The sequence below is a fragment of the Zalophus californianus genome, chromosome X (assembly GCF_009762305.2).
Source record: "Zalophus californianus isolate mZalCal1 chromosome X, mZalCal1.pri.v2, whole genome shotgun sequence".
In the NCBI taxonomy this organism is placed as follows: domain Eukaryota; kingdom Metazoa; phylum Chordata; class Mammalia; order Carnivora; family Otariidae; genus Zalophus; species Zalophus californianus.
This window is the reverse complement of record NC_045612.1, coordinates 111,154,115-111,182,019: the sequence shown is the minus strand read 5'-3', so window position 1 is coordinate 111,182,019 and position 27,905 is coordinate 111,154,115. Positions and strand designations below refer to the sequence as shown.

Sequence of the window (27,905 nt, the reverse complement as noted above, 5' to 3'; positions counted from 1 at the left end):
ATGGTAATATATTCTGTGAAGCTCCATCGTGCCGTAGGGGTCCCAGAACGTGAGGTTTGAAAAACAATGAATAATTCATCAGCATGCTCCAGAAAGACCAGTGTTTGGAAAAACAATTGTGGATGACTCAGCTTATACATTTCTTCATTTTGGGGGGTAACTATTGGGAGCTCTTGATTTGCTCTATGTTATACGTGTGACTTGTGATGAGCTCATAAAATACACTGAGGAATTAAGTACAGTGAGGGAAATGATACAGTGGTCTTGAAACAAGGTAACTTATAGACATAGGTATTGTTTGGTGTTGAGGGAGAGTCATAACTGCTAGTTATTATCTGCTATCTAGGTCACATCAGGCTTTGAGTGTAACTCACAGGGTTTTGAAGGTAGAATTTGGTCTGTGCTATATTTGAGTCTGGAACAGCAAAACCCATTATGACTGTGTCCTATGGCACTTGTAAAATCCTCTCTGAGTCTTGAGTTTCAGGTTTCTGCTGATATTTAATATTTGAATTATCTCAAGGAAGATAAGGAAATGCACTATCTTATTCCATTTATTTGTTGGGTGAGGAAAATTGAAAGGGACTGAAGGAAAGAACTCGTTGCAAGAGCAGTGTGTGCAGGGGTCCCTGGTTTTGCTGTGCTGGAATAAAACCAACATGTTTGGGGTTGCCTGGTCTCTTATGTGGGGTCTTCTGGAGGCAAAGCTGGAGATGAAGATGCATGTGCAGGTGATTTAGGATTTATTTAGCAAGTGTTCCCAAGAGAGAGCAGCAAGGGTATGGGGGAGGCCAGCCAGGGAAGGGTAAGGGACAGGCAAGGGTGTGACTTCAGGGGAAGTCTCAGACAGTCTGATCATTCAGAGGACTTCTGGAGTGCAAATTAGACCTCACAGTTTGTCCTAAATGGAGGCAAAGGAGCAGAGCTTCTGGACTCCTGCTACAGTCGCTCATTGGCTGACGGCTCCTGGGGTAGGTTGGGGTGGGGATGGGATCCGAAGGTAGAGAAACTCCCAGGAACTGTTTCACGCAGGCAAGGGGCTCCAGTAGCCCCAGGGCAGGCCTTCTAAGTGTCTGAAGTGCTGGCCATTAGAAAAGAAAAAGAACATTAGATGCTGGGGAAGGCTGTACAGAAGCATTGCTAGGGATCCCAGGGGGATCTGGGCAGATCCTCCTTACCGTGTACTTACTCTTTGAGTAAGCCCCTCTTTTGTTTTTATGAAACCCAGAATCTGGGGAGAGGAAAGAGACACACTTTCACATGGAACTGTAAAGTTTCTCTGGAGCAAGAGTTGGCAAATCTTTCCTCTAAAGGGCCGGGTAGTAAATGTTGGAGGTTTTGTGGGCCACAGGGTTTCTGTTCCAGCGACTCAACTCTCCCCTTGTAGTGCACAAGCAGCCACAGATTACGTGTCAGTGAGTGGTCTTGGCTGTATTCCAGCACAAGTTTGTAGAGCCGGAGGTGGTGTGCGGAAGAGAGGGGACAGTAGATTTGGCCCAGGGGCCATAGTTGGCCAGTCCCTGCTGTGCAAGCTCCTTGTATGTGCCTAAGGTGACTTTTCCTTCATCCATTCCCTTTATGCTACAGAACACAGGGAGTCAGTAGTCCGTCTATCAAAAGGATAGTTATAGCACATCTTAAGTTAGTCTGGACCCCCTACTTCCAATCTTTCTAGCATTCCGGCCATCACTCTCAGTGTTGCGTGATAATCTTGCTGAAGGGTGACTCATCTCATTTTACTCCTGCTAAAAACATTTTGTTCTCTCCTATCTGTGAAAGAAAATACAGACTCTTCGCATGGCATTTAGGAATCCCTGTGAACTGGCCCAAACCAGTTTTCCTACGGATTGTCTACTGCTCTCCCCTCCTAGTGCTGCTCCTCTCTGTGTGATGTCCTTCCTTTCTGGCTCCCTGTCTTTGTCCTTGTGCTCTCCTGCAATGCCCTTCCTCTCACCTCTGCATTTTGAAATCCCACCCATTCTCGAAGACTTGGTTTGGTCACCTACGTTAAGCATTTTCTTCATGAGGCATTAGTCTCTGCTCTGGAATTTGATAACAATATTGTCTTGAAACCTTTATTTTGTTTATCTTTACTATATTTGTTTGTGCATTCACTATATTGTTAATATATTGAGGGCAGGGACTAAATTAATTTTTTTTTTTTGCATTTCACAGTAGGTTGCATTTACTAGGCACTCAATAAAAAGAGTTTTCAGATGAACATTGCGTCCTACATTGTGTGATTATTAATGGTTTAAGTGCTGAAACTCTGACCTCGTTTTTCTCTTTCCTTTTTATAGGCGAGAGCTGTTTTGGCAAAAGTTGGCTATCCTGAGTTTATAATGAATGATACTTATGTTAATGAAGACCTCAAGGCAGTAAGTGCTAAATATACTGTATTTTTGTTTTTTGGCAACTTTTACTGGCCTCATGCCTTTCAACTAACCCAAGTCCAAGCACTTAAACCGAGTAGTGCCAGAAGGCACCAACTTTTGATTCATCCCTTGGCTAGATAGGAACCTCAATATGCCAGGCGTATCACAAGATTTAGAGCAGATTCAAAATAAAGGAAGTCTCAGAAAGAATGCATAGCTGAGTGGGTACCATAAAGCACATGGACCTGGATTCGGTCTGATTTGATCATAAGGGAAAGAATTAAGCAAATTGAGTATTTTACAATTAGTGGCCATGTTCTAATGAAAAACACATGATGTTTGTTAAACATTCTTTATGTGCTTCATTCATACTAAATGACTAGTAATAAATCTGCCGGTTGGGAGTTAACTTCATTAAACTTTATGAGTGTTTTGGCAGATTAAGTGCACATACATATGACTCTATAATTTACTATGAGTTGGACTGTATATTTGCAGTAAGTTACTGATGGAGGAATAGTAATAACTCTTTTGTATTCTGATATTTTGGGACATGCATTTTCCAGTAGATACATTCATTACAGGCCTTTCTAATCATAACCACTGTTACTTCCTTTCCTACGTTGTGATAAAGAACTTTTCTTCCTCACAAAAGCCCCTGTTTTTACCATTCACTACGTTTTCTTGAAAAAGTAGTTTTCTAGAGTGTAGTAAGTAAGGCTCTGAGATGTAGGTCTTTCCTGAGATTGTGGTTTGACAAGTCACATAAGTAAAAGCAGTCCTAGATTTGTAGATGAACATCAGAATTTTATAGGATTATTCAAAAGTGAGAGAACGCTTTCGTTATAAAGTTTCTCCACTGGTCCCAAGATATGGCCTTCCAAAGTATTTCTCTGGCTGCTCTGCAGGAGAATAATATGCTTCAACCCATCTTGTACATTGTTTTGTTGCGGAAAAATCTCAGTATTATTATGATAATTAAAAATACTGATGCACTTGATACATATGTACATTATATTGTAACCTCCAGAGTAAGCCTGTGAAGTAGATGGCGTTTATCCCCATTTTGCAGAAAAGGACGTAGAGACTCAAAGATGTTAAGTGATTTCCTCAGTGTCCTACATAGTGTCAGAGCCAGGACTGAAATCCAGGCCCAGAAAGCTCTGCCTATAATCAGAGCAGGGGTTCTGCAAGGTCCTTCTCAGGCACCTGCCCCAGAGGAAGACTGGTGGGTTTAAAGAATTGGTGGGAGCTGCTTTCCCAAAGCTGGTTGGGAGGGGAGAAGAAAAGAGGGAGGTCATATTGTCAAGTGGTTAAGAGCACAGACCTTGGAGCGCTTCTGCCTTTTCCACTTACTAGTCGTTTGATCTTGTGCAGGTTCAGTTAGCTTCCGTTTGGTTGTTGGGTATTGGTTTACAAGCTCCTCAGGAGCTTCCTGGGGGTAATCTGAAACTGGCCCTGGTACTTAGAAGGCTGGGAGAGACTGAAGAAGGAGGCAGGCCCCTCCAGGTTGGTAGGTGGTAGGTTTCATAAGCCAAGGGAGCTTACACACAAGGGCAGCAAGACGAGTGGATCCCCGCACCTGCTGGCCAGATTTTAAAAGTTTATATAGAGGCCATAACTAGGTTCAGTCATGTATACTGTGCAGGTGTTCCCCACACCACATCCCTATCTCCAGGCTGTGTCCTCGGAGCAGCCCCTGGGAGCGGGAAAGGTAAGCAGAACCCACATTCCTGGGTATAGGGCGTGGGGAGCCTCGGACTGCCCAGGCCCAGCTCACAGGTCAAGTTGTAGTCAAGTCTTTGACGACCTTCTTCAACACTCGGTACTGGAAATAATAATAACCAAGACTTGGTATTGTTGGGCAGATTAAATAAGAGTATATAAATGTGAAAGCACCTAACATAATGTTCTGGCACATAAGTAGGTTCCTTATAAGTGCTAGCTGTTACTTTGTGGATCAGTATGAGAACCATCGCTGCTGAGAAGAGCATCACTGGGGCACAAAATGCCTTAGAAGGAGAGCCTGGATGAGCTGGGCAATTATTCCAAGTCAAGGATGCAGATGAGAAAAGGTGTGAGAGGTATTTTGGTGTAGTGGTTATGGGCACAGGGCCTGGAATCAAGGTGCCTGGAGTTATATCCCTAGTCTGCCATTTACTAGCCATGTGACCTAGGGTAGATTATATAGTGTCTCTGTGCCTCAGATTCCTCATATTAGAATGGAGTTGAGAATAATAACCCCTCCCTTACAGGGCTGCTGTGGAGATCAGATAAGTTAACATATTTAGCATATTTAAAACGGACCCAGGCACGCAGTAAGCACAATCTAAGTGTTAGTTATGGCATCTTCAATTTGTACGTAAGAGATTATTTTGGTGTGGAAAAGTCATTATGAATTGACCTATGCACGATCCAGGTGCCTCAAATTGATTTAAAAGGCTACGCAGATGGAACAGTCTCAAGCTTTAATCAAATAAGATAGCTTTCAGGGCTCACTCACAATATTCAACTGATCAGGTTTTGTTGACAGTCTGCTCTTGTCTAAAGCAAGTACCCAAAAATGTGAGTACTCGCTGAATGCAGTATCTTTTGTGAAGAGAAACCAGATGCCAGACAGGCTGCAGTATTAGGTGGGTTTCCTTGTTTCTCCAGGGTCTGAACTGAAGCCATTACACACCAAGATTTTTAAGCACTTTTGTCAAGAAACAGCTTTTGTATGACTCATAGCCAGAGTAGACCCAGATGCACCAAAGAGTTTCTAACAGTCTCTTTAAAAAAAGAGACGGTGAAAAAAATCCAAATACTGAAATCAAAATACATTTGTGTTCAGAAATGGATAGGAAAAAAATGAATAAAACCCAACCTGAATATAGGGAAAGGATGCTTGATGTGATAGACAGTAATGGTGTCGCCACGGTGAATAGCAGTAGGACTAGAGTATTACCGGTATACAATACGGCTGTGTTTTCAGTTTTGAGAAACACGTAGATAAGGACTACTATAGGGTCTGTGAGAAATTTCTGGTAATACAAGCTCTGAGCTTGAGAGGCTGTTAGAAATGAAAAACAGCTTACTTTCTTTGACGCAAGCAAAGATATGCTTCATCAGGCAGAAACGCAAAGGAAAGAGGATAGAGATTAGGTAACGGATCAGATGAAGGTCAAGGAGAAAGGCTGAAGACTGAAGCTGGGCTTATGTGGAGATAAGAGCAAATGGAAAAGAACTTCGAGGCAAATGTAAAGAATTCGAGAAAAGGGCGCCTGGGTGGCTCAAGATGGTTAAGCGTCTGCCTTCAGCTCAGGTCGTGATCCCGGGGTCCTGGAATCGAGTCCTGCATCAGGCTCCCTGCTCAGCGGGGAGCCTGCTTCTCCCTCTGCCTCTCTCTCTCTTTCTGTCTGTCATGAATAAATAAATAAAAAATCTTAAAAAAAAATTCGAGAAAAAAAAATTTCCCCCCTCTGAGATTGACTAGGTAAACCGAGATGCCCAGCCAAGTATTTCTGAACAACAGTCTTACTTTAGTCTTTGAAAAGAGCAGGAAGAGAGGAGATGCCCTTTGTGTGAACCCCTGGTAGCATGCGGGGAGAACCTACTGGTTAGCTTTAAACACATAGGCGTCGGTCCATTTTCAAATTAGCCTTACAGAGTATGCCTTCATGGATCCTTCATGAAGATAGACTCAAGAGCAAGTTGATGCCAGTTGTGGAAAGGTTGCTGTATTAGTCAGGAAAGCCAGAACCACAGTAGGTATTTCAAAGAGAGGAGATTTAATAGGAAGAGGGGCTGAAGATTCTTACAGCATCATTGTCAGAAGAAAGAGGAGAGAGAACAAACACAGCATCCTTTCCCTTCCTGCCACCTGCTGATTTCACCCAGTGCCTCCTGTTGGCAGGAAGCCAACTGGCACTCGGGCCTGGGAAATAAAGTTTTCAGATTTCCTGCCCCATTGTTCTAGAACAGAGTAGAAGGGTGGGCATGTAGCTGAGAGACAGTAGGTAAGTAATTGGCCCCACTCGGTATTTCACTCATTCTTGTGAAAACCAGTGGAGAATTGGAGTAAGGGCTGAAGTCAGAGTCCCAGCTGGCCTCTATTTACTTAGGAGAATTGGATCTGGGTACTTTTTCAGAGAAGATCAATGTTTCTGGTGAGTGATAAACACATCAATATGCAAATAGAGATATACAGATGTGTGAACCTGCATAATATTCTCTGGAGTGGATCTTGGTCTGCTCTAGCCAGTGGAATGGGCGTGTGTGTGTGTGTGTATCAGTGACAGAGAGTGGTACTGCCACTGTGCAAGAGTGAGGTGATGTTTAGGTGACATGTTCCAGAAAAACAGGTTGCTAAAATATTGAAGTAATTCTGTACGATAGGTAAAGAAACAAAATAAAACACTGTCCTAAGTTCAACCAAGTTATCTCTGGCCACCATGGCCCAGAAGAGCCAAAAGTGGGCACTGGAGGGGAGTGCCCTTGTACCTACCAGCCTTCCAGCTAGTCTTCCATAACTCCCGCACGCTGGCCTCCATCTTGAGTGTTCCCTTTGCAAGAGCAGACCAAATTGTCCCCTCACCCCCAGTGGTGGCTACAGGGCATCTGGTTCCTTGGTGGTGTGCCAGCTGGCGCTCCTCAGAGTCACCCTTAAGTGGCTGCTTGTGGGAACTGCATCATTCACAGTGTACCATATATGTAAGTTGTTAAACAGTTTGAACATTGTCTCTATCCAGGTATGTATATATGTACACACACAGAATACTTATGGACAAAGCTGTCTAAATGTAGCAGTCCTACGTATTTGCTATAAATAAGGGAAAACATAATTATAAAATCTGAATTCCGTTTTGTTTTTAGAAAATTCTATGAGTGCCTAACATAAAATCTTTCTTACAGATACTCAGATATATCTCTGAACATCTTTAAATGGATTTAACTTAAGTGTTCTAGAATCTCTTTGTCCTATTGGCTCATGTAGTGTTTTATCAACATGTACTTACCCTACGGAGAAGCTGAACACATTTCCTTGTTCCGTTCCTCAGCTTTGAGGGGTGGTAACAGCTTTATCCCTTTATACCTTTAGTCTGTGACACTTGATGCATGGTATGCTGGATAGGATTTCCAGGAAGAGAAATTCAGATTCCCCTGAATTTTAGGATCTGGACGGCTATTCCTAGGACATGACACGAGAGCCCCAATGAGTTTCCCAAAGATCACCCAATTGAAAAGTCAGGAGATGTAAGTGATTGAAAGTCATTATCAGCTTGACCTACATTTTCACCAGTAATGGATAGGACAAGAGGCTTTCGAGCCAATTATTGTCCCTTGCACAGTTTAAACATTTTGTTTTTTGAAGATTACAGGTGGTTTTCAACTACTCATGTACATTTGTTCTCATTGCTATCTCCACAAATGGAACTTTCCCAGTGGTAGCTGGGTTTCATCGTTGTTTTTCCTTCAAAGGAAAAACAAGGGCCTGTTGAAATATTTGCACTTATCAAAGTATTATCACATGGTGGAAAATTTGGGAAATAGAGAAAAGGCATGAAAAAGCCCCCATAATATTGGTACTGGAACATAATAATACATACTTCTGTTTCACCATGTTATCTTGTCTTTCAATTTTGGTATTGCTGAAATTAATGCTGTATATAATTTTGTATATTGACCTTTACCATTAACCTGTTGTTTTGGCCTTGACTTCCCTAGCCTAATTAGCATTATTTTAACAGCTATACGATGTTAAGTAAACTACCATCGCTTATTTAATCACTGCTTCTCCTCCCAAATTCTTACCTTTGATTCCTCTTTCCCTGTACTGTTTCTGTCCATTCACCGTTTTTCTTATTAGGACCAATGAAAGGAACATTGAAGTTAGGAGCCTCATGATTTGAACTGTATGGCTTTGCCAAGTTCCATAATCTCTTCAGCTCTTTTCCTCATCTATCATTTGGGAATAACAGGGGCTGGCCCTTCCCTACCCCCGAACACTTAACCCATGTCACAGGAAAAGGTAAAATTTTGTCCCCTGTTACCTATGATTTCCATTAAGTAAATGGAATAGATCTATTAAATTAGGCTAAGAAATAGCAAATATTCTGTGTAATAATTAAAACAATCTTAAAATTGTCCTTCGAAATAGAGATAAGCCATTGGCAAATTGTCATTACTTGCTCTTAGTTTTGCTCCCCATGATTATTTTTATGGCAATGATAGGATCTTATTTAAAGTATTTTTTTTTTTTTTACTCGGAACTTTTCTTTTTAAGGAAATTTTTGGATGGTTTTCCATTTAATGTCTATAAAACAACCTGAATATCAAGTTTTTTTTTCCAAATGGAACAGGGAAGTATCACAATTAGCAGACTCTTCCAAAAGCAACAACTGACCCCACTGATATTACCAAAAAGAAAAGTTAATGTTTTTGAAGGGAATTCCCTTGAGAGAATGTCCCAGAAAGTGTTGTGAACCCAAAAGCGTATCTGAATTTTTCATCAGTTACACTCATATTCTAAAGGTTCTGTCAGAGCTGTCTTGGGAACAAAAGCTAAAAAAAGGCTAAAGGTTGAACAGTGGACACATCTTTTAACTATATGACCCAGGAATGCATTAGGATGTTAGTTAAGGCTGCTTGCTAAAACAAGGAGCTTACCCTCTTTCTTCTGAGGTTGAGTATAAACTTCTATTTTTAAATACAATCAATTGTAGGATTTTATTTTGAAGCATCTCAAACACTGGAAAATATATAAAGTCCTATTTTGAACACCTCTAGCTTTAACAAATGTTAAACATTGCTGTATTAGCTTTATAATGCACATACGCATTTGAAATGAGTAGGATAAACTGGAAATTCTTTTTGTAATCCACCTTGACCTAATAATGTTTTTTCTTCCTGCCTACCTCCTTCCCTAGATATAAATACTATCTGGAATTCAGTGTTTATTATTCCCATGTATTTCTTTATGCTTTTGCTATATAGGTATGTATCCATAAACAACATACAGTATCATTTTACATGATTTAAAACTTTAAATTCGCTCATACATAAAATTTGCCTTATTCACTCAGCATTGCTTTTGAGATTATTTCATGTTCATGTGTACATACCATTCTTTTAATCTGCTGTATTATTTTCCATTATGGAACTATACCACAATTTGTTTATCAGCCACCTCTCTAAGAGGCTTGAAGGAGGGGCAACTTAAAGTCAGATCTTTATAACTGGTTGGTCAGGTAGAACACCAAAGATGCCAGGAATTGATACTTGCATTCCTGCTTTTCTCCCTGTGCCTTTAGTTATTTTTCCTCCTTCCTTTATATTTTGGCCTGATCCCCTGGAAACATCAAGATGAATTATTAACAAAAGTTACTCCATAGATATTTTTATAATGAGTATCAATCATACGTTAGGGAAGAGCTAAACATGAGCCAGATGTAGATGACTGTCAAATCTATAGCCATCAAGTTGTATGTGTGTATTCATATTTATAATGTAAGACCTGTGGGTTTCACATACATGCATTTGCTATATTTTAAATTTTGCTTTTAAAAGAGTATGGTTTAACTTTACAAAAAAATTACAGGTAGTAAGATTTTGATTCCTCTTGGTTATTTGCTTATTCAAACATGTATTTTTCTTATTTTATTTGCCACGGTAGTATATATTTTTAAAGATTTTTATTTATTTATTTGAGAGCACAGAGGGAGAGTGAGAGGGAGAAGCAGACTCCCCGCTGAGCAGAGAGCCCGATGCAGGACCAATCCCAGGACCCTGAGATCATGACCTGAGCCCGAGGCAGACGCTTAATGACTGAGCCACCCAGGCACCCCAGTAGTATATTTTCAAACCAAAGAATTAGCCATCACTTCATCCCATTGCTTTTACTGTTACACAGATATTGTTTGCAATATTTAGGTTAAGTACGGCTAGTTTTGTAGATAGAATGCCTAGAGAATTCAAACCATTTGCCATTCTCCTTCCAAAAAAAGAAAAGGAACTCAGGAATCATTTATGTCTGTTTCCCTATTTTAATACACAAATTGTTGTGACGCATCAACTTCCTGTTTTTCTATGCAAGCTGTAATCTACGATTCGCCTCTGTAATTCCATTAATTTTTAGAGACCAGAGAATTTTTTGAGTGGTAATAGACAAATTCTGTTAATAATGAAATGATTCTAGTGACTCCATTGTGCTGAGCGGGGAAAATAAGTCTCTGAATCACTTTCATTGTTTTCCCTTCATGAACAAATGCTGATTACAGTAAATTGGATTTTAACATTTGACTAAATCATCATCTATAAGCTAAATGAGGTTTTAGCTGACTAAACTGAATGTTATTAGGAGAACCTATGTGACAAATAAATAGACGACACATTTTAGAAAAGATCAAGGACTCATGTGAGCCAGGAAATTTCAAACCTAAGAGGATATGTCCTATAAAGTTTAAAGTAGATTTTTCAATTACAAAGTGAATGAAATGCATCATAAATTACTGCAGCATCTCTTGTTTTTTACCGTGATCCAGAAATAATCATATCGATTTGGGGGCTTTTTCTTTTAAAAGAAAAATCACGGAGATTAAATTTCATGGCTCTGTGGATACTGGGTTAACTGGTGATGGCTGAGAGGTGTCCTGAGGAGTGTAGCTTCTCCATTGGTTGCTCATTTGTGTGCTGAAGACTTTTTTCAGGGCCCTCTTTTATCTGCACTTGGAACAATGATGGTTGTGGTTTGTTTTATTTAGATCAAGTTTTCAGAATTCGACTACTTTGGCAATGTCCTGCAGACCCGCAAGTACTTAGCACAGTCTGATTTCTTCTGGCTGCGAAAAGCGGTTCCAAAAACAGAGTGAGTAAAAACCAAAACCAAAACAAACAAAACAAAACCCAAAAGGAAAAGAAATAAATATGCTGATGGGAAGTGAAGTCTCCTCAGGTCAAACTTGGTCATTCCCCTCTGGTCAGCGTAGCCGGCTGGCCAGTTACCTTGGTTTGGCAAAACCTGTATTAGGTTTCGATAACTCTTATTTCTGATATTATATGAATCACATCTTCATTCTGATGATGGCTGCCCCACTCCTAGCCCCGAAACGTTGCAAGAGGGCTTATTAGGATACAAAAGTTCAAGTTACTTCTAGATGTAGTTATGAATCTATGTACATAGAAAACAAGTTTCCCTAGAATTTCACACTCAGGTGGAAACTTTTGAAGATCTTAAAAAAGAACAAATGCTTAAAAAATCAAGTATAGTTACAAATGTAGAAGTAATTGTATAATTATGAAGTAACTAGAAGATTTTGTCAAAGTAATAAATGTCAAAGAACTGATAGCTGTATTATTTTTCTCCAGTAGCAGTTAGGATTTATTCTCCTTCTTCCCCGCTGCCCGTAGGGAATGTCCCTCTAGGTAGGAAAGTTTCCCGAGGAACTTTCTGGGCCAGGGCCAGCCATGATTTCCTTCCCTAGCAAAATGTGTATGATGATGATACTGATTGCAGCCCACAATTATTATGTTCACAGTGTGCTAGGGAGTGCTTTACCTGTTCTAACTAATTTTATCCTCTCGTCATTTCTTTGAGGCGTAGGTACTATTAATAAATAGGACCATCCCCATTTAGCAAATGAATAAGAGGCTTAGAGTTGAGAAATCCTTCAGCTCAGGTTTACGTTACTTTTTAAAAAACTTGATTACTTGACAGTATACTTGACACAGTGTTACGTGTGAGGTTTAGATTACTGTTTGTTCTGCCTGCTTGTACTTCTGACACTGTCTGCTGGGGCCTGCTTCTCCACTGCTTTCTTCCCTGTTCTCCAGATTGGATAATTTCTATTGCTCTGTCTTCAAATTCATTGATTGTTTCTTCTGCATTGTCAAATTTGCTTTTGACCCATGTAACGAATTTTTCATTGTGGTTATTGTACTTTGCAATTTCAGAATTTCCATTTGGTTGTTTTTTAGTTTCTGTTTCTGTGTTGTGATTTCCTTCCTTTTTTTTCTAAATTTTTTATTGTTATGTTAATCACCATATATTACATCATTTGTTCTTGATGTAGTGTTCCATGATTCATTGTTTGTGCATAACACCCAGTGCTCCATGCAGAATGTGCCCTCTTTAATACCCATCACCAGGCTAACCCATCCCCCTACCCTCCTTCCCTCTAGAACCCTCAGTTTGTTTTTCAGAGTCCATCATCTCTCATGGTTCATCTCCCCCTCTGACTTACTCCCCTTCATTCTTCCTCTCCTGCTATTATCTTCTTTTTCTCTTTTCTTAAAATATGTTGCGTTATTTGTTTCAGAAGTACAGATCTGTGATTCAACAGTCTTGCACAATTCACAGCGCTCACTGTAGCACATACCCTCCCCAGTGTCTATCACCCAGCCACCCCATCCCTCCCACCCCCAACCACTCCAGTAACACTCAGTTTGTTCCTGAGATTAAGAATTCCTCATATCAGTGAGGTAATATGATACATGTCTTTCTCTGATTGACTTATTTCACTAATCATAACACCCTCCAGTTCCATCCACGTCGTTGCAAATGGCAAGATCTCATTCCTTTTGATGGCTGCATAATATTCCATTGTGTATATATACCACTTCTTCTTTATCCATTCATCTGTCGATGGACATCTTGGCTCTTTCCAGAGTTTGGCTATTGTGGACATTGCTGCTATAAACATTGGGGTGCACGTACCCCTTCGGGTCCCTACATTTGTATCTTTGGGGTAAATACCCAGTAGTGCAATTGCTGGATTGTATGGTAGCTCTATTTTCAACCGTTGGAGGAACCTCCATACTGTTTTCCAGAGTGGTTGCACCAGCTTGCATTCCCACCAGCAGTGTAGGAGGGTTCCCCTTTCTCCACATCCCCGCCAACATCTGTCGTTCCCTGACTTGTTCATTCTAGCCATTCTGACTGGCGTGAGGTGGTATCTCATTGAGGTTTTGATTTGGATTTCCCTGATGCCGAGCGATGTTGAGCACTTTTTCATGTGCCTGTTGGCCATTTGGCTGTCTTCTTTGGAAAAATGTCTGTTCATGTCTTCTGTCCATTTCTTGATTGGATTATTTGTTCTTTGGGTGTTGAGTTTGATAAGTTCTTTATAGATTTTGGATACTAGCCCTTTATCTGATATGTCATTTGCAAATATTTTCTCCCATTCTGTCGGTTGTCTTTTGGTTTTGTGGACTGTTTCTTTTGCTGTGCAAAAGCTTTTTATCTTGATGAAATCCCAATAGTTCATTTTTGCCCTGGCTTCCCATGCCTTTGGCGATGTTTCTAGGAAGAAGTTGCTGCGGCTGAGGTCGAAGAGGTTGCTACCTGTGTTCTCCTTTGGGATTTTGATGGACTCCTGTCTCACGTTGAGGTCTTTCAACCATTTGGAGTCTATTTTTGTGTGTGGTGTAAGGAAATGGTCCAGTTTCATTCTTCTGCATGTGGCTGTCCAATTTTCCCAACACCATTTGTTGAAGAGACTGTATTTTTTCCATTGGACATTCTTTCCTGCTTTGTCAAAGATAAGTTGACCATAGAGTTGAGGGTCCATTTCTGGGCTCTCTATTCTGTTACATTGATCTATGTGTCTGTTTTTGTGCCAGTACCATACTGTCTTGATGATGACAGCTTTGTAATAGAGCTGGAAGTCCGGAATTGTGATGCCGCCAGCTTTGCTTCTCTTTTTCAATATTCCTCTGGCTATTTGGGGTCTCTTCTGGTTCTGTACAAATTTTAGGATTATTTGTTCCATTTCTTTGAAAAAAGGGGATGGTATTTTGATGGGGATTGCATTGAATGTGTAGATTGCTCTAGGTAGCATTGACATCTTCACAATGTTGGTTCTCCCAATCCATGAGCATGGAATGTTTTTCCATTTCTTTGTGTCTTCTTCAATTTCTTTCCTGAGTATTTTATAGTTTTCTGAGTACAGATCCTTTGCCTCTTTGGTTAAATTTATTCCTAGGTATCTTATGGTTTTGGGTGCAATTGTGAATGGGATCGACTCCTTGATTTGTCTCTCTTCTGTCTTGTTGTTGGTGTATAGGAATTCCACTGATTTCTCTGCATTGATTTTATAGCCTGCCACTTGACTGAATTCCTGTATGAGTTCTAGCAGTTTTGGGGTGGAGTCTTTTGGGTTTTCCACATACAGTATCATATCATCTGCAAAGAGTGAGAGTTTGACTTCCTCTTTGCTGATTTGGATGCCTTTGATTTCTTTTTGTTGTCTGATTGCTGTGGCTAGGACTTCTAATACTATGTTGAATAGCAGTGGTGATAGTGGACATCCCTGTCGCGTTCCTGACCTTAGGGGAAAAGCTCTCAGCTTTTCCCCATTGAGAATGATATTCGCTGTAGGTTTTTCGTAGATGGCTTTTATGATATTGAGGTATGTACCCTCTATCCCTATACTCTGAAGAGTTTTGATCAAGAAAGGATGCTGTACTTTGTCAAATGCTTTTTCTGCATCTATTGAGAGGATCATATGATTCTTGTTCTTTCTTTTGTTAATGTATTGTATCACGTTGATTGATTTGCGGATGTTGAACCAGCCTTGCAGCCCAGGGATAAATCCCACTTGGTCGTGGTGAATAATCCTTTTAATGTACTGTTGGGCTAGTATTTTGGTGAGAATTTTTGCATCCATGTTCATCAAGGATATTGGTCTGTAATTCTCCTTTTTGATGGGATCTTTGTCTGGTTTTGGGATCGAGGTAATGGTGGCCTCATAAAATGAATTTGGAAGTTTTCCTTCCATTTCTATTTTTTGGAACAGTTTCAGGAGAATAGGTATTAATTCTTCTTTAAATGTCTGATAGAATTCCCCTGGGAAGCCATCTGGCCCTGGGCTTTTGTTTGTTGGGAGATTTTTGATGACTGCTTCCATTTCCTTAGTGGTTATAGGTCTGTTCAGGTTTTCTATTTCTTCCTGGTTCAGTTTTGGTAGTTGATACATCTCTAGGAATGCACCCATTTCTTCCAGGTTATCTAATTTGCTGGCATAGAGTTGCTCATAATATGTTCTTATCATTGTTTGTATTTCTTTGGTGTTGGTTGTGATCTCTCCTCTTTCATTCATAATTTTGTGCATTTGGGTCATTTCTCTTTTCTTTTTGATCAGTCTGGCCAGGGGTTTATCAATCTTGTTAATTCTTTCAAAGAACCAGCTCCTAGTTTCGTTGATCTGTTCTACTGTTCTTTTGGTTTCTAGTTCATTGGTTTCTGCTCTGATCTTTATTATTTCTCTTCTCCTGCTGGGTTTAGGCTTTATGTGCGGTTCTTTCTCCAGCTCCTTTAGGTGTAGGGTTAGGTTGTGTATTTGAGACCTTTCTTGTTTCTTGAGAAGGCTTGTATTGCTATATACTTTCCTCTCAGGACTGCCTTTGCTGTATCCCAAGGATTTTGGACAGTTGTGTTTTCATTTTCATTGGTTTCCATGAATGTTTTTAATTCTTCTTTAATTTTGTGGTTGACCCATTCATTCTTTAGTAGGATGCTCTTTAGCCTCCACGTATTTGAGTTCCTTCCGATTTTCCTCTTGTGATTGAGTTCTAGTTTCAAAGCACTGTGGTCTGAAAATATGCAGGGAATGATCCCAATCTTTTGGTACCGGTTGAGACCTGATTTGTGACCTAGGATGTGATCAATTCTGGAGAATGTTCCATGGGCACTAGAGAAGAATGTGTATTCCGTTGCTTTGGGATGGAATGTTCTGAATATGTCTGGGAAGTCCATTTGGTCCAGTGTTTTATTTAAAGTCTTTATTTCCTTGTTGATCTTTTGCTTAGATGATCTGTCCATTTCAGTCAGGGGGGTGTTAAAGTCCCCCACTATTATTGTATTGTTGTCAATGTGTTTCTTTGCTTTTGTTATTAATTGCCTATATAATTGGCTGCTCCCATGTTCGGGGCATAGATATTTACAATTGTTAGATCTTCTTGTTGGATAGACCCTTTAAGTAGGATATAGTGTCCTTCCTCATCTCTTATTACAGTCTTTGTTTTAAAATCTAATTTGTCTGATATAAGGATTGCCACCCCAACTTTCTTTTGGTGTCCATTAGCATGGTAAGTGGTTTTCCACCCCCTCACTTTCAATGTGGGGGTGTCTTTGGGTCTAAAATGAGTCTCTTGCAGACAGCATATGGACGGGTCTTGTTTTTTAATCCAATCTGATAGCCTGTGTCTTTTGATTGGGGCATTTAGCCCATTTACATTCAGGGTAACTACTGAAAGGTATGAATTTAGTGCCATTGTATTGCCTGTAAGGTGACTGTTACTGTATGTTGTCTGTGTTCCTTTCTGATCTTTGCTGCTTTTAGGGTCTCTCTTTGCTTAGAGGACCCCTTTCAATATTTCCTGGAGGGCTGGTTTCGTGTTTGCAAATTCCTTTAGTTTTTGTGTGTCCTGGAAGCTTTTTATCTCTCCTTCTATTTTCAATGACAGCTTAGCTGGATATAGTATTCTTGGCTGCATATTTTTCTCGTTTATTGCTCTGAAGATATCTTGCCAGTCCTTTCTGGCCTGCCAGGTCTCTGTGGATAGGTCTGTTGCCAATCTAATATTTTTACCATTGTAGTTTACATATCTCTTCTCCCGAGCTGCTTTCAGGATTTTCTCTTTGTCTCTGAGACTCGTAAGTTTTACTATTAGATGTCGGGGTGTTGACCTCTTATTATTGATTTTGAGAGGGGTTCTCTGTGCCTCCTGGATTTTGATGCCTGTTTCCTTCCTCACATTAGGGAAGTTCTCTGCTATTATTTGCTCCAATATACCTTCTGCCCCTCTCTCTCTTTCTTCTTCTTCTGGGATCCCAATTATTCTAATGTTGTTTCGTCTTATCGTATCACTTATCTCTCGAATTCTGCCCTCATGATCTTGTAGTTGTTTCTCCCTCTTTTTCTCAGCCTCTTTATTTTCCATCATTTGGTCTTCTATATCACTGATTCTCTCTTCTGCCTCATTTATCCTAGCAGTTAGTGCCCCCATTTTTGATTGCACCTGATCAATAGCTTTTTTGATTTCGACTTGGTTAGATTTTAGTTCTTTTATTTCTCCAGAAAGGGTTTCTCTAATAACTTCCACGCTTTTTTCAAGCCCAGCTAGTATCTTTAAAGTCATGATTCTGAACTCTAGGTCGGACATCGTACTAATGTCCGTATTGAGTAGGTCCCTGGCTGACGGTACTACCTCTTGTTCTTTTTGCTGAGGTGATTTTTTTCGTCTTGTCATTTTGTCCAGAGGAGAATAGATGAATGAGAGAAGAAAATGCTAACAGGTTTACAATGTCCCCAGCAAATATACTGTATACAAATCAGAAAAGACCTGAAACCAGGGGAAAAGAAAGGGAAAGAAAGAAAAAAGAAAGAGAAAAAAAAAAAGAAAAATATAAAAACAAAAACAGAACAATACAAAAAAAGCAGAATATGATCAAATATCAGGGTAGTCCATAGATCAGTGCCACACACTAGATTTTGTGCGTATTTTGGTCTGTTAGAAAAAAGTGCCTCCTAAAATTTTAAGGGAAGAAAGACATATATGTACAAACTAAGGGTTGATACAATGAAGGGATAGAAGATGACTGTAAAGATGAAAATTATAAAAGATTTTATAAAAGGACTTGATAAGATAAGAAGTTGTTTGAAAAAAGAAAAGTTTTAAGAAAAAAAGCGAGAGAATGTGATCAGGCAGGAGACTAGAACAGAGCCATACACTAGTGATTTAGGGTATATTTTGATCTGTTAGAAGAAACTGTATCTCAAAATTTTAAAGAGAGAACAACTTATGTATATATGCCAAAAATAAGGGTAACTACTATGAAGGGATAAAATATGACTCTAAAATTGAAAAATAAAAAATGTTTTTTTTTTTAAAAGAGATTGATAAGATGTTGGTTGAAAAAGGGAAAAAGAAAAATAAAAAAAAAACAGTTAACAAAAATTAACTTTGATGAACTAATGAATCATGGTAAAAAAAAAAAGCCATGAATTCTATGTGCAGTATTCCCCTAGCGCTGGAGTTCTCCCGTTCTCCTTGATCGGTAAACTTGGTCTTGGCTTGCTGGCTGTTCATGCTGATCTTCTGGGGGAGGGGCCTGTTGCTGTGGTTCCCAAATGTCTTTGCCGGAGGCTGAATTGCCCCGCCCTTGTCGGTCCGGGCTAAGCAAGCTGCTCGGGTTTGATCTCAGGAGCTTTTGTTCCCTGCAAGCTCTCCGTACAGCCTTGGAGGACCAGGGTGAACATGGTGGCCTCCCAATCTCCACCCGGAGGAGCTGAGAACTCGGGGCCCCACTCCTCAGTGCGCCCACAGAGAAAAGCAGTCACTCCCTTGTCCCCGGTCTCCGGCCGCTCTCCGTGCTCACCCGGCCTGTGACCGAGCGTTGCTATCTCTGACACCCGACCCCGTGTGGAGTCTCCAAACCCAGCAGATCCCTGCGGTGCGTTCCCACGCCGCTCCTCCCGGGGGAGGAAGGGGAGTCTCCCCGGCTCTGCCAATTGTTGGGTCCCTGCTGGAGAAGCAGTGGCCTGACTGGGCCGCGGATCACAGTTTATGGCAACCCCAAGCTGAGAGCCCGCGCCTCAGCTCCGTCTCTGCAGCCAGCTTCCCCGCTCCGATACCTGGGAGCTCTGCTGCACTCAGGCACCCCCGGTCTTTCTGTGACCCCAAGGGTCCTGAGACCACACTGTCCCGGGAGGATTCCACCCCCTGCTTAGCCACTGCAGCGACGTCCCTCAGCAGAGCCAACTTCTAACAGTTCCGATTTTGTGCTCCGCGGCTCTATCACTTGCCAGAAGCGGTCGGCGGAGGCCCCTCCCCCGCCGTCTATCGTCCCGAATATCGCCTCGGATTCACTTCTCCGCACGGCCTACCTTCCAGTAAGTGGTCGTTTCTCTGTTCAGAGAGTTGTTGCTACTCTCTTCTTCGATCTCCTGTTGAGTTCGTAGGTGTTCAGAATGATTTGATCCCTATCCAGCTGAATTCCTGAGACCAGACGAAATCTAGGTCTCCTATTCCTCTGCCATCTTGCTCCGCCCCCTGTGATTTCCTTTCTTGACTGCTTTTCTTTCTTCCTTCTTTCCTTCCTTTTCTTTTTTTGTTTTTTAAAGATTTTATTTATTTGAGAGAGAGATGGAGGGAGAGAGAGAGAGCGCGCGCGCATGAGCGGGGGAGGGTCAGAGGGAGAAGCAGACTCCCCATTGAACAGGGAGCCCGATGCGGGACTCGATCCTGAGACTCCAGGATCATGACCTGAGCCGAAGGCAGTCTGACGCTTAACCGACTGCACCACCCAGGCGCCCCCAGCCTACTCTACCTATCCTGATGAAACTAAGTTCTTACTGACCCAGCTGGGAAGGGCGGGAGCTGCCCCTGGCAAGAAGGTCACAGACTCCTCTTTTACTTACTCTCAAGCTTTAGCAATTTTTCAAAATTAAACATTTTTCAATGTGTTGTTTGGCTTTGATGATCAATTCCCAGACCCCTAAAGTGGTTGTTGATGATTTTGTCCAGTTTTATACTTGATTTTTGTGGAAAGGATTTGCTGACTTTTTCATATACTCTTAGCTGGAAACCTGGATTCATGGCCCACTTATTTTTTTTATGGCCCACTTTTTAACCTTGGCTGATATTCTGGTCTCCAGATCTTTGGCTGGCTCTTGTTATGCTCTCTGGGTCTCTTATTACTATCCCTTCCAACTCTCTGCTCTGTTCTAGACTCTAGAAACTCTAGGCACTGTACCAACCCTTGGCTTAAGCTGTGATTACTGCCTGTCCCTCTTACCCATGGCTGCCATCTACCCATCCCTGCCCTTTGCCCTTCTAGCCTTCTTACACACCCACAAAGTTAGTTACAAGTGTTGGACTTGAAGGAGGAGGCCTACAACTGAACTATTCCCCTGCCCATCCCTGACTCCAATCAAAAGAACGCAGAGGTTAGAAGGCTTTCAAACTTCTTTGGAAATGACAGATAACAGCTTTAAAGTTCTATGTTCCACTGTCCTTGGTTCTCTCTTGTCATCACAGTATCTCTCAGTCCATCTCTCGTGCTTCATTCCTAACCTCAGTTATTCAATAGAAATTTTAGATGTAGGGTTCTAAAAGTAGCTTCTTGAATCTGATGACTTCAGCAAATGTTTTCCAGTATCCTGATGAGCCATCTACATGTAGTATGGTAGTCACAGATCTGTGTGAATCATCCTGTTTTTTTTTTTTAGATCTACTTCAGATCAGTTCAAACTCTTCTTGCAATTTGTGGAAAAATCAAGGTATTTTTGTCACCAGTATTTTTTCTGAATTTTCAGGGTTTGGGCTTCTCAACATTAGAGATGCTGTCAGGGTAATTCTTTAATTTCAAAATGCTGTTTTTCATTTGGCTATGTAGTAAGGCTTGGGTTGCTAATTGAAAAATCCCTAAGTGTGTCCTCTTTAACATCATCTTAAAATACTGATGGACTGTCAGATTCTAATGGCCTTGACTATTTCTGATATTTTATTTATGCCTTAGAAAAATGCTGGCTGACTTTGTGGGCTTAGGTGAACTCTGTGATCTTGTGTAGTTTTTTTCTCTGTCAGAATACCTCTTTCACAAGGACATTAAATTGGTTAATGTTTCTGGAAAAGTTATCCAGGAATGAAAATCAGTGCAATAGTACTAATACTTTTTAAATTTTTAAAATTTATTTTAGAGAGAGAGCACATGTGCAAGCAGGGGAGGGGGCAGAGGGAGAGGCAGAGGGAATCTCAAACAGACTCCCTGCCAAGTGCAGAGCCCAACCCAGGGCTCTGTCTCAAGACCCTGAGATCACAGTCTGTGCCAAAACTGAGAGTTGGACACTTAACTGACTGCCACCCAGGCTTCCCTCAAATTGTACTAATTCTTGTTTCCTCAGACTATACGTATATTTCAGGGAAAACAACATCAAAGAAATTTAAGGTCCTCTGTGTAGTAAAGTGGTAGGATAAGTCATTTTTTAAAAATTATTTATTGATTTTTAAAAGATTTTATTGATTTATTTGACAGAGAGAGACATAGCAAGAGAGGGAACATAAGCAAGCGGGGTGGGAGAGGGAGAAGCAGGCTTCCTGCTGAACATGGAGCCCCATGCAGGGCTCGATCCAGGACCCTGGGTTCATGACCTGAGCTGAAGGCAGACGCTTAACTGAGTCACCCAGGTGCCCCAGGATAAGTCATTTTTTTAAAGGAAATTTTGGGCTGCTCCTTTTTAAGTATTGTAGGAAATTTTAGCTTCATGATACACATTGGCTTTAGTTCACATCTTTTAGTTTTAAAAATTGATGACTTAATCTGGTGGGAATGATTCTGGAGTAGCTCCACTACACTAGTTTACTTTGAACAGCGCATCATGATTTTATTTCCACAAAGCCCTGAAATATCATTTTGCTTCTTTGTGGGTATAGGAGATAAATACACCTTATCTTTCATTCTCATGGAATCTATTTCAGCTGAGCTAATGTATATTAAGAAGTTTCTAACGCAACGGGAAATGTCAACAATAATGGAATTAATTGGGTGGTCATACCTGAAGGTACATACTTAGGGCTTGGTTCTCAGAATTGTCACTTCATCAGCTTGCTTAAAAATAGAGGATTTAGTCTACTGCTTGGCTTGAGTCAAAAGTAATTTTTTCCCCGTAGGGTCCCCCTTCTTTGACAGAAATGACTTTAAGTCAGCTTCCCTATTAACTCACTCTCATTCGTCTGTGACCAAACATGTCTGGATTTTTTTTTTTTTTTTTAAGATTTTTACCTATTTTTTGACAGAGACACAGTGAGAGAGGGAACACAAGCAAGGGGAGTGGGAGAAGGAGAAGGAGGCTCCCCGTGGAGCAGGAGCCCGATGTGGGGCTCGATCCCAGGACCCTGGAATTATGACCTGAGCCAAAGGCAGATGCCTAATGACTGAGCCACCCAGGCGCCCCTGGATCTTCTTTTTCTATCTTTTCAAAAATATGTAAAAAATACGGGGCGCTTGGGTGGCTCAGTTGGTTAAGTGGCTGCCCCTTGATTTTGGCTCAGGTCATGATCTCAGGATCCTGGGATGGAGCCCTGCCTTGGACTCCATGCTCAGCCGGGAGTCTGCTTCAGGGTTCTCTCTCCCTCTGCCCCTTCCCCCTGCTCTCTCTCTCTCTTTCTCTAAAATAAATAAAAATAAATAAATCTTTAAAAAATATGTAAAAATACATCAGATGTCTACACAAATTATGGTTTTGCCCATAATTTTTGTTTGCAAAAGCATTATCTATAGCATGGAATGGGAAGGATATAATCTATAGGATATTAGAAATAAAGCAATAAATATTCTGTGGTTTTGTCATTCCATATTCCTGCAACTATCTTTAAGAGTTGATAGGTAAAATGTAAAACCTTAGCCTGATGTATATCTCTTTTATATGGTCCATAGAAATTGGGGTACCAGTTTCTTTGTCTTTAGACAATTGTATTTCATTATTACTATTACACTCCTTTTGTGTATTCCATTGTCCAGTATAATTTCATCCCCATATATTTTTCTTCTGAAATTTATATGAGACCTCTTCATACCTTGTCCACTAAATCCTTCCCCAAACACAGACCACAGGAACACCCTAAGGTCATGGTAAGAAGAAGTTAAAGCACTTGAATGACACTCTTTGTTTATTCAAGTAGATGTATATATAGCAGTACAGTCATTTACATAGATGTAATGATCTGCTCAGCACATGCCACTTGGACAATAGTCTTAGCCCATAAGGAGCTTAAAATCTTGTTGGGAGATAAGTTGTGTGAACTCATATGCTTTCAGGGCTCAATCAGTTAACAAATGGTGACCTAGACAAGTACAAATGCTAGGGGGTGGTGGGGACTGTGGAAAACTAGTCATTGTACACCTCATTTAAAGGAATTCCAATTTAGTCCTTTTAAAAGCCATCATGTTGGGCAAATGAAACATTTTTATGGGAAAATTCAACCCAGTGGTTACAACTTAATCTATGGACAACCAACTTTTTGTGTTTCATTTATCTATTGCTGTGTAACAAACCACTCAGATTTTTTAGAGGCTTAAAACAAGAATTACTCATTTCTCTCTCTCTCTCTCTCTCTCTCTCTCTCTCTCTCTCTCTCTCTCTCTCTCTCTCTCTCTCTCGGCTCTGGCAGTCACTGGGCTGAGCTGGGTGGCTGTTGCTTCCGGTCTTTCATGTAATTGTAGTTAGAGAGTGGCTGGGGCTGGAGTCGTGGGGGAGGCTTCTTCTCTCGTGTCCAGTGGCTGATGATGGCTGTTGGCTGGAATGTCTCCTATGGCTTTGTGTACTGGGCTTCTTTACAGCATGCTGATTGAGCAAGAAGCGTCAAAGAGCAAGTTCCTGAGAAAGAGAGGCGGAAGGGAGCATGTTTGTACACCAGGGGGAGGTTGTACTGCCTTTAATTGCCTAGCTTGGGAAGGCCCGTGGTGTCATTTCCATTGCATTTTATGTTGTAGAACCAAGTCACCAAGGCTAGCCTATAATCCAGAGAAGAGGAATTTAGACTCCACTTCTAAATGGGAGGAGTGTGAAAAAAAATTGCAAACACCTATTAAAACCAGGGTAGGTAGCCTTATGTTAGAGAATAGTAAAACTAAATATATAATAAACTTGGATATAATGAGGGAGATAGACAAAATATTTAATGGCTGGTGTGGCATGGGCACTGACCAATAAGAAGAAATAATAGCACCCAGAGGTGGTAGGATCTACTGGTACAGCAACTTAATATCAGTTCTGGGTATAATCAAGGCTCCAAACATACCTTAGAGACAGCAAGAGCTCTGGGAAGTCAGGAAAGGTGAGATCATGTGTTTGAAGTAAGATGTTTTAGGTACTCTTGCTGAAGCTTCAGAGGCCCAATCGGGCCCCATCCGATTGTTTGATTTCTTTGTTTTGTCCACCTTTGTCCATCAGGACTTAGAAACGTTTTTCCTGCAGGGACCCTTATCCTCATGTTTTGCAAGTTCATTCTTTGCTAAAGGGAGGGGGGAGCTGGGAGGGAGGGGAAGAGAAGGGATGAGCTCTAGGAATACACATCATCTTTTGTACATAGTATGCTTCAGCCCAATATCATTTAGAAGCCAAGCTGAGAGGCACCCGGATTCTCCCCTCTTGACTCAAACTTCAGGCGTAGAAATGCTGGGTTCTTTCGGTAATGTGTTAATTTTCTGTTGCTGCTGTAACAAATTACCACAGCGTTAGCAACTCAAAACACAAATGTATTATCTCACAGTTCTGGAGGTCAGAAGTACAGGATGGCTTGGCTGGTTCTTCAGATCCAGGTTTCATAAGGCTGGAGTCAAGGTGTCAGCTGGCTGGGCTCATAGCTGGAGGCTCTGGGAAGAATCCTGTTCTAGGCTCATTGAGGTGTTGGCAGCTCCACCACCTGGTAGTTTTGGAACTGCCATCCGTACTTGCTTGCTGGCTGTCAGTTGGGAGCCACCATTCCCTTCTCGAGGCTTCTTTCTGGTCCTTGCACCGTGGTCCCTACATCTCAGCCAGCAACAGCATGACAGATCCTTTTGACTCTTGGAATCTGATTTCCTCCATTGCATCTCTGGGGTTCCAGCCACGGAAGGGTCTCTGCTTTTAAGGACTAGTGATGAGATTGGGCCCACCTGGATATCCAGGATAATCTCCTTGTTCTAAGCTTTAACCTTAATTTCATTTGCAGAGTCCTTTTGGGGATGTAATGTAACCTCTTCACAGGATCCAGGGATTAGGACATGAACATCTTTTGGGGCACCCTAATTCTACCTACTACAGGGAGTGACATTATGATGATAAAGGGCCTTTTGCTTCCACTTGTTTCCTCAAGAAAGTAGACCAGTCAGCAGGTTTGTTTGCTAAACATTAGGGCTTACTGAAATACTATTCCTAAATCCAAAGGAAAAGAATACGCATTTTATGGAAAAGAGTATAGATGTCGGTTTTGACTAGAAGAGGCACTCTTGTTTTCCTGATTTCTAGGAATGTCTCCAGCACGATGTAATGCTTAAAGAACTGGTTTGGAAAAAAAAAAAAAAAAAACTGGTTTGAAGTCAGACCAGACCTTGGGCAGGTTATATAATGCTTGTTAAGTCTCACTGTCCTGGTCTATGAGATAGGCTAGTAATTCCTATAGTTGCTGTGGGGAAGAAAACCCGAGGAATAGGGTGTGCTTAAGGGCATCATGAGTGCTCAGTGAATGTTCGCTGCCACTACGACTACTAGTGATAGTAACAGAATGACCTATTCATAGACTTCTTTATAGGGAGAAGGTATGTGTGGATCAACTAGAGTCAACACTTGGATTTCCTACTAATTTCATATTAGTCTGACTGACATAAATTATTAGCTTGTCATAATTCTTCTATTAGGTGTAAACTACTAAAATGATTGTTCCGAAAAGGGATTTATACGAGTTTATTTTAAACAATTTAGCTTAAGACAACTTGGTTTTCATCATAAAGGGTGGGACCTCACAGGCATCTAAATTAGGGGTCCACACACTGCAGCTTGTGGGCTAAATCTTGCCTGATGCCTATTTTCGTGTGGCCTGTGAGTGCAGAGTGATTTTGAGAGAGAAATATTTGCAGTCGATTTGAGATAAGAAGCACTAACCTTGAATCCCAATTAAGCAAAAATGTTATTCTGCCTCAAAAGAATTCCATTCTTCTCATTAACAGGCTGTCTTAAAAAAAGTTGTACTCAGTACATTTTTAATTTCATCAGTAACATTTTGTGGAAGCTTTGCTCTTACTCCAGAAGAACCTACATAACATCTTTGATTCTTGCCTCTTTGCCTGCAGAATGCCTAAATGTTTACCATCTGACTTTTGACAGAAAAACATTTGCCAAGCCCTGATCTAAGTAATCTATGCATCCACGATCTCTTAATGCAGTACCGTAATTTTATAGCTAAAACCATAGCCCAGGAAGGTGGGCAGCCATTCCAACACAACCCAGCTACTTAGTGAGAGAGGCAGGATGAGCCATTAGATCTTTTGGTGCTTAAATCTGTGAACTCAGGGGCACCTGGGTGGCTCAGTCAGTTAAACGTCTGCCTTCAGCTTAGGTCATGATCCCGGGGTCCTGGGATGGAGCCCCGCAATGGGCTCACCTCTCAGTCAGCGGCGAGTCTGCTTCTCCCTCTCCCTCTGATCTCTCTTGCTTTCTCTCTCTCAAAGAAATAAATAAAATTTAAAAAAAAATCAGTGAACTCGCGACTGGAGCAGGCAGACCCTTTGGGGGTAGCATGGTCACACTTTAGTCATGTCTCTTTATGTGGGCCTCTGTACTGTCATCAATCTAAAACCTCTAATGGACAGTTCAGAGGTGATGCAGCATACAAACTTAGCTGTCCCATGGACCCATTGAACAGGGCCTGCCGAACATCAGCTTGTTGCTGTTTCCATCTCTGGGGAGAGTCCTTTAGATTCTAGAATTTCTTCTTAAACCTATTTCAGAAGCACCGGTGCTTTTTCCGTAAAGTTAGTAACAGTGAATAGCCAGGCATGTTGATATATTCTCGCTGAATCCTGTTCAGTTTAGGATGAGATTGTTCACTGAACAGAGCAGTAACCCTAAACTGAGGTGATAATTTGCCTACGTGCCCCACTTCCCCATTGTTCCCTGGTTATTTGCTAATAAATCCTGCCGCCTTGTGTTCGTTCTTGCTGCCCTCCTGCCTGGATAATGATGATTGCCTGGTGGTATTTGCTTCTCTTTCTACAGGTGGTTCACAAATCCAACGACCGTCAATGCCTTCTACAGTGCATCCACCAACCAGATCCGTGAGTACCCAGCTTCTTGTCTCCTTGTTAACCTGGTACAAAATGGAAGGAACCCTTCCCTCACTATGATTTCTTTATTGCCCTCCAAAAGTGATCAGGTATGTTGGTGAGGGCAGTTTCCGTTTCTCTCCCCATATGCCCGATTTTCCTCTCTCCCTTCACCTTATTGAGTAAACAAACAAACGACAATAAATAAAATTACAGTGCAGTTGGCCATGAAAAGGAGCAAGCTTCCACTTTTCTTTCATCATGATCTTAATGATTTTGTCCAAACCATTTGTCTCTTTCTAGGATTGATGGGAAAAACAAGCGGGAAGCTGGGCTGATGGCACAACCTGAGGGGACTATCTATAAACAAAAGCTTGGCAATGTTCTGATTAGCCTTAGGATGTAAAGTCTTAAGTTGCTTTTATTTACATGTGTTGAGTAGATAAAATTATAAATGCCATGAAAAGTTTAAAAAATGATTAAAGATCAAATTAAATAAAAAAACGTGACAGCACCAAGTGTTGGCAGCAGGGACACACGTACCTACGCTGGTGGAAAGGTAAATTGGTTCACCCGCTTTGCAGAGCAGTTGGGTGAAGCCTGGAGAAGCGGAAGGTGTCCCTGCATATCTCTGACCATCATGCGCACTCCTGGCATGGGCCTCAGTGCTGTGTTTTCTCAGTGTGGTCTTGGGACCAATGGCAATGGCATCATGGGGGAATTTGTTAGAAATGCCAATTCTTGGGCCC

The 27,905-nt window shown here is 41.2% G+C and overlaps 1 protein-coding gene across 1 annotated transcript in view; it reads left to right on the top strand.

Annotated features, from left to right (window-relative positions):
* Positions 1–27,905, top strand: part of PHEX (phosphate regulating endopeptidase homolog X-linked) — a 215,977-nt gene that overhangs the window by 128,763 nt on the left and 59,309 nt on the right. Inside the window, 3 exon segments of the mRNA XM_027607309.2 lie at positions 2,301–2,378; positions 11,117–11,220; positions 27,110–27,168. Coding sequence (XP_027463110.2) covers positions 2,301–2,378; positions 11,117–11,220; positions 27,110–27,168 — 241 coding nt within the window.